The sequence below is a fragment of the Nuphar pumila genome, unplaced genomic scaffold (assembly GCF_984573655.1).
Source record: "Nuphar pumila unplaced genomic scaffold, dmNupPumi1.hap1.1 HAP1_SCAFFOLD_1224, whole genome shotgun sequence".
Lineage (NCBI taxonomy): Eukaryota > Viridiplantae > Streptophyta > Magnoliopsida > Nymphaeales > Nymphaeaceae > Nuphar > Nuphar pumila.
In genome coordinates, this window is record NW_028323619.1 from 1 (window position 1) to 7,136 (window position 7,136).

The following is a 7,136-nucleotide window of genomic DNA, read 5'->3' on the forward strand; positions in this document are numbered from 1 at the left end:
TGTTCATGTCTTTTGCTATGAGATCAAGCCTATTGGGGACAAGTACGACAGGTTGATGGCCAAGAGAGTGCCTTTGGTGTGGCAGCCCGTTGTGGACAAGTTCAACGAGCTGTACGCCCCCAAACATGCCTCTCTGCCCGCGGATGCTCAGTCAAGCTTGAAGAAAGACATCAACACTGACACCGTTATGCGGAAATTCAAAGCGCTGTGCAAGAAGTACATCGATGTGAAGACCAAGCATGGAATCACCAGGCACCCTAAGCGAGGCGACACTGGCCGCCCTGTCGAGGAAGGAGACACGGACGAAGAAAGGATTACCAAAGCAACAGCGGAGTGGCAGTATTTCCGTGCTTGGCACAGTGCGTACGGCGGGTGCAGCCGCTTCGATAACAGCATGATGACCGAGAGTGTGGAAAAGCCACCGTCCCCACCTTTTGCACAGGCACCAGTACTACCGACTCCTCCGACTATCAATGAAATGGCAAAGTTGCTAAATCCAGGTGAGGAAAGCAGCCCGGAAGACACCGCTGTTCAGCCTATAGCCTTGCCTGAGTCGACACAGCCTGCCAACCCCGCCTCCCCTAAGGCAAAGCAGCAACGTACGACAGTCCGCCAAGTGCAACTTGCCAAGGTTATTGCTGAGACAAAGTCAGAAGCTGCTATGGCAGTGGCTGAGAAGAAGATGGTGATGCTGGAGAAGATTGCAGAAACTAACAACACAGGCAGGCTCCAGGCAGTCAATGTGTACGCCGATGCAAAGACCAAAGAGGCCAAAAGGGCACGTGTTTATTCTACTAGGAACTTGCTGATGGCTAATGATCCTACGATGACGCCCGTGCGTGCCACAAAGCAGGCAAAGTTGCTTGAGGACTTGAACACTTAGGGTTTTGTTGCTTACATCCATTACAGTGCTAGACAAGTACAGGAATAACATGTAGCATTCATATCGTCTGTATGGATGTACATGTCATATTTATTCATGCTCGCCGCACCAGTTCACCAGGTGCTGCTGCAAATCTTCACCATCATTTGCATTTGCAACCTCAGGGTCGTCAGGGTCCTGTACTGGTTGATTATCGAACAGCTCATCATCAAATAGCTCATTCCTGGTCTGTAAGAAGTTGTGTAAGCATACACATGCCAGGACAGCATCTCTGCAGAAGGCAGGGTTGCCGTAGAACGTGTTCTTCTTGCAGAACACCCAACGCCCTTTCAGGCGGCCAAAGAACTGCTCTACACCCCTTCTAGCCCTGATCACACAATTGTTGAACTTCTGTTCGGGTGTTCCATTGGCCGGTGGAGGGTCTATGCACTTGATCATGTACTTGTTTAGACCAAAGGCGCTGTCCCCTACCAAGTACCCTGTAATTTCCACCTCCTCAAGCCCCACGTCCAGCGTAAGTGATGCTTTCTCTGCAAGACCTTCATCTAGATGTCTTTTCATGAGTGTGCGTGCAAACAGACCAGCATCCCCAACACTGCCAGGTGCACCAGCATTGGCGTACATGCAAAGTCCATCAGCATCCACAATAGCCAGCAGCAAGTTGCATATGCCCCCCTTGTAGCACCAGAAAGCATCGCTGTCCCCTCCCGCCTCATCTGGGGTCGGTTTCTTCATGAGAATGAGAGAACCGTCGATGGCTCCAATGCACCCTGGCATGTTGTGCTTGGACAAGAACCTGCCCATAACGGCAAGCTGCTCCTCCCTTGTCGAAGGAAACTTGATAACTTTGGTTCTTGGGTCGAAAAACAGCACTTTGAGCAGCGCTTTCAGTGTCGGGCGCAACACGAGCACACTGACACTGTTGTGGGGAACGTTGAACAGGCCGGCCATCGTGCGTAGAGTGGGACAGTGGGCCAGAAAGAACAAAGTCATCATTAACTTGTCTCTCTTGCTGTGTGTGCGCATTTCAGGATGTCTTGAGTGGTTGTCTGGCATCTGTGGAGCGACAAGCTCGTACAACGTATTGAACGTCCCCTCCTCCATTCTGAAAAAGTTCATCCACCTGCGACGTTCCTCATGCAACTGCAACTCTGTCCAATTCAATCTGTCCGCGGCATTTGTGCCTTGCACGTTCAACAGCAGGTTGCCATCGTAGGGGTAGGTTGCGCAACTTCGGTCGAACCTATAACCACGCAGGTAGTCCGCTGGATGCAGGATATCCTCATCTTCATCATCAATACTATCATATGAATGCTCGCTGTCACTATCGCTGAGCACTGCGTCGATAATACTCTGGAAAACTGCGCCATCCTCCCACAGCTCGAAAATGTCACCTAAAGGATGCGCGAAAGTTGCGTCTGGCTCTAGAAGACCGCTAGAATCCGAATCTGAGCCTTCCATGACCTCTAACCTAACAATGCGACTCCTGTTGAACAAGCATACCCAGCGAGAGTGAAGTTCGTCCAGGCAACAACGAATCTTGTGCAAGGTTCGTTCGAGTAGCTGAACACAGACGAACCAATTGATTTAACGCGCTATGACGTCAGGTTCGTCAGAAAACGAACGAACAGGCTCTAGCTGAACAGGGCCTAAGGACCAGGTGCATGCTGCCTTGCCTAGCATGCTCCGAGAGCTGGCCACTCAGGGCGGGCAGCCCATCAAGCGCATTCGCACGGATCAGGGTCGGGAATATGTTAATGGGGCCCTAGTGGCAGAATTTGGGAAGCTAGGCATCTGGCACGAGGAGACTGCGGGGTATACCCCTGAACAAAACGGCATGGCTGATCGTCTAAATCGCACCCTGATCGAGAGAGCTCGAACCATGCTGGGTGAGTCTGGCCTGCCTACCTCCCTGTGGGGGTATGCGATACTGCATGCCAGCCATATTCGCAACTGTGTGCTCTACTCTCCCACCAAACGTGTGCCGTACCATGCGTTCACAGGCATTGCCCCCTCTGTTTCTCAGTTTCACCCATGGGGGTGCGACGTCCGTGTGCACGTGCCAGATAGCAAGCGCACGAAGCTGTCCCCCAAAAGCATGGCTGGCAAGTACCTCGGCGTGGCTGGGGTGCTGAATTCCAGGAACATCTGTGCGCTGGTCGAGGGACGTGTACTAACGACGTGTGATTTTCACATTCAGGATAGTGCCCCCCCTGTCCCCTCGGCCCCGGCTGGCGTGCGCGCCCTGGGTGTGGAAGAGGGGCAGGCTTCGATTGATTTACTCCCGTCCCCCTCGGAGGCCGCGGATCCTCAGCCTGACGGCTCCCTCCTACTCTCGTCCGCGCCTCCGACGGCTTCTGCCGATACCACCCAAGGCCCGCCGCAGTTCGTGGAGTCACCCTTCCCCTCACTTGGCCCGGCATGCGTGCCGGCGGGGGGCGCTATCATGGCGGATAGTGCCATCACGGGGCATCTGGAGCAGCTCGAGGGGGGGGAAGAGGCCGTTGGCCCCCTCGCGACTCCGGACGCCCCTGGCCCTGTCCTCGACGAGCGGATGCGATGCATGGGGTCGCTGACGAGGAAGGTGACGAGATGGATGCTCCTGAGGTGCTTCTGCCTGCCCCTGTCGACTCCTTGCCTCAGTCGCACCCTGACAGCCGTGCGGCACACCCACGTGTGCGCAGGCCCCCGCAACTCTACAATCCCTCGTCCTACGCTGCACGATCCGAACTGTCGCATGATCAGTCACAGCTCGAGACTGTCACGTCAGTTAAGCGCTCTGTGACGTTTTCCCCCTCGCAACCCGCAGTGTTCGCATACACCTCCCGGTCACGACCAGCCCGCACCGGGGGGATCGATTTCTCGACTTTTCCTACCGTCATGTCCCATGGTCGCAACATGGTTGACCTCTCCGAGCTCCCTGAAGGTGTGAAGCCGGAAGACCTGATACCTCAGTCTATGGAGGCTGCCCTAAGTCCAGATAATCCCTATAGGGAGGGCTGGTGGGCAGCCATGCAGGAGGAGAATAAATCGCTGTGGGATCACAAGTGCTTCTCCTACACCAGAGCTCCCCCAGGTGCTCATACGGTGGGCAGCAAGTGGGTGTATGACGTGAAGCGACCGGGACCAGGGGATACACAGGTCCGCCTCAAGGCGAGGCTCGTGGCGCAGGGTTTCTCGCAGCGACCAGGAATCGACTACGATGAGCTGTTCGCTCCGGTGGCAAGCCACACCACCGTGAGGGCTTTCCTCTCGTTGGCCAACTATCACGATTTGGAGATTCAGCAAATTGATGTGAAGACCGCCTTCCTGTATGGGGAGCTCCCCACTGGGCAGGCGCTGTACATGAAACCGGTCCCAGGTTTCCCCTGCCCAACTGGACAGGTGTGTCGTCTCCACAAAACTCTGTACGGCCTAAAGCAGGCTCCTCGCGCATGGTACCAGCGCTTGAAGGACGAGCTCATGGCCAGGGGCTTCACGCCTTCTGATTCTGACCCCGCCCTCTTCGTCAAACTTGACAAGGAAGGCAAGGTGCTGGCCCTCATCTACGTAGACGACTGCATCATCGCGGGGAAGATCCGCAAGCATGTGCAGGAAGTCATCGACATGCTCGGTGGGATCTTTGACATCAAGGCCCTGGGTGAGCCTAAGGATTTCCTAGGACTCAACATCGTGAGAGACAGGGCACGGGGAACTTTGGCCATCCATCAGAAACCCTATGTGGAAAAGATGCTGCGAAAGTATGGATTCAGCACTTGTCATCCCAGCAGCACTCCGGCTATCTGCAAGGTCTCGACTGCTATAGCAGATGAGTCCACCATCCTTCCCCACCAGCAGGTAGAGCTGTACCCTGCAATGGTGGGCTCTCTTATGCACCTGGCCAATGGCACCCGTCCAGATATCGCACATGCTGTGAACTCTCTAGCTCGCCATCTGCGAGCCCCCCTGCCTTGCCACTGGAATGCAGCTGTCAGGGTTTTCAAGTACCTGGCAGGGACTAAGGACATGGGACTGGTCTACTCCCGGCATGCCTCAGGGGAGCTGGTGGGGTACACCGACTCGGACTATGCAGGGGATGTCACCAGCAGGAGATCAACGACTGGCTACGTCTTCCTCCTGCATGGAGCTGCCATATCCTGGCAATCCCGACTACAACCGACTGTGGCCTTGAGCACCACAGAGGCAGAATACATGGCTGCAGGTGCAGGAGGAGAGAGGCCCTCTTCTTGAGGAAACTCCTCCCGATTCTCGACTACGAGCTCAAGGGCCCCATCCGGCTGAAGGGGGACAATCAAGCTGCTCTCTGCCTCATCAAGAATCCTATGGTCTCAGCGAGAAGCAAACACATTGATGTCCTGCATCATTTTGTCCAGGAGAGAAGTGAGCGAGGCCAACTCTTGTACAGCTATGTGGATACTGACCATAATTGGGCAGATCAACTTACTAAGCCACTGGCTCACGATCGGCTGACAGCATGTGTTGCTGGCATGGGTTTGCAGCGCTTGAATCTGCCCTAAGCCCCATTGCCTCCTACTCTCTTGGTGACTAGCCCACCACATTTGTGCTAGTAGTCCTTGCTTATGTGTGCTTTACCCTTGCTGATTATGTGCATCAATAAGATAACCCCCTGAAGAGGAGTACGGGGAGCATCCTGTTTCACATTGTCTCACTTGATCCCTTCAAGGATTCCTGGCTATGCATCTGTCCCTCCGAAACATTTCTTTTGGTACGAGGTCACGAAATAGTCCTTGCATAAGCCTCTACCTGAGTTCCCAATCCGGGGAGTTTGTTCAGGCTGGCTTGGGAGCTATACCCACTCACGAACGGGGAGTGTTGGAGTACAAGGAATAAGTACTCCTTCATTCTGTGGGTACCTAGCTAGATAACTATATGTCCACGTGAGACTAGCAGTCTCACGTCTATCTAGATCTGTCCTAAGTAGTGTCTCCAGTGACCCCAGATCCTTCTACCTTCCCCACTGGAGATGGAATACTCTGGCATCCTCCACCAGAGTCCTTGGCTTATATTCTCTGGACTGTCAATAGTCTGTAAGTTGTCACTAAGTCTCAACATCGGGACTTCTTCCGTATCTGGGGCTTGAGAGGTAACTCGAAGGTCTTTAATTGCGATCGTTTGGCTTACGAATCTGCTACCTCTTTCGAGGTTGTCTTCAGTCTGTGTAATCAGCATAAACCGAACCATTAAGTTGTATCTGGTATTGTGCTGCCATTACATTTTGGCTCTTCTGCAGGGATCTGGCCAATTTGCCAGTTTCCGTAGTTCAGTAGTATCATGTCGCCGGACGCTCAGACCGAGGCCGCTATGCGGCGTGCATTTTCCGGCAGCGACATGAATATTAAGGTGAGTGCTCTACGTAGCCGCCTTGAAAGTATGTTTGGTCCGACTGATAATAGTGTTAGGGATGTTCTCGAGCAGTCCGAGTTTTTCAGTGAGGATGAGCCCTACCTGACGGATAAGGTGTTATCCGTCCAGACGGACCACAATTTTGCATTTGTTGACGCAGCAATAAGTAAAGTTTTAGCTGCGCACGTATGTGCGGTATTAGAAGTCGCACGATATGCAAAACAGTATTCAGTCGGCCTTAAGGCCATGATCAGTACTCCTGCATATCAGGACCCAGCCGACCAAGAGGCTCTTAGCTCCCGAGTAGGAGACCTCTACAGTCAACAGTTTTGGAAGGCTTGCAATTTACAAGGGATTGCGGACCTGGCCACAGAAGTGCCAGGCAACAGTACAGTAGCAAGTAAATTCCTTGCAGCCATCGATGTTTCCCAGATGAACTACTGGACGAAGCGGATCCATCACTGGGGTTTCTAGTAAGGTCACCGATGGGCATTCCAATGATTCCCGCGCTTCTCAGCAGCGCTACAGTGGGAACCATGTTCAGTCTGCTACCTCCAGTCGGGCGTGCCTTGTAAACGACATCAACACTGCTCCTGACGAACACCGAGGCAACAACAGTCGCCATCGAAATGGCCCTTCTCGAGCTTCACAAAGACAGTAAGCTCTCCAGTTCACAAGTTAGAAAATTCGCGGGCGCGGAATCCTCGCGTGGAAGAGATTGGTGCAGGATTCTTATGAGGGTGGTGACATTGTTGTCGTTGGAGATAGCGGTTATGGAAGCCTTGTCACGAACAGCGGACCTCTTCCTCACCTTCCCTAATTTCAACGTCATGGGAGGACCACAGTACGAAATCAACCCAGGGCTAATAGTGCCTTATGCTCAGGAGCA

At 53.6% G+C, this 7,136-nt stretch overlaps 1 protein-coding gene across 1 annotated transcript; it reads right to left on the reverse strand.

Annotated features, from left to right (window-relative positions):
* Positions 1-973: 973 nt before the first annotated feature.
* On the reverse strand, positions 974-2,344 carry LOC149809455 (protein ANTAGONIST OF LIKE HETEROCHROMATIN PROTEIN 1-like). Its single transcript, XM_089994829.1, has one exon. It carries the CDS (start codon positions 2,342-2,344, stop codon positions 974-976), a length of 1,371 nt encoding a protein of 456 aa, XP_089850955.1.
* Between the last annotated feature and the right edge of the window lie 4,792 nt (positions 2,345-7,136).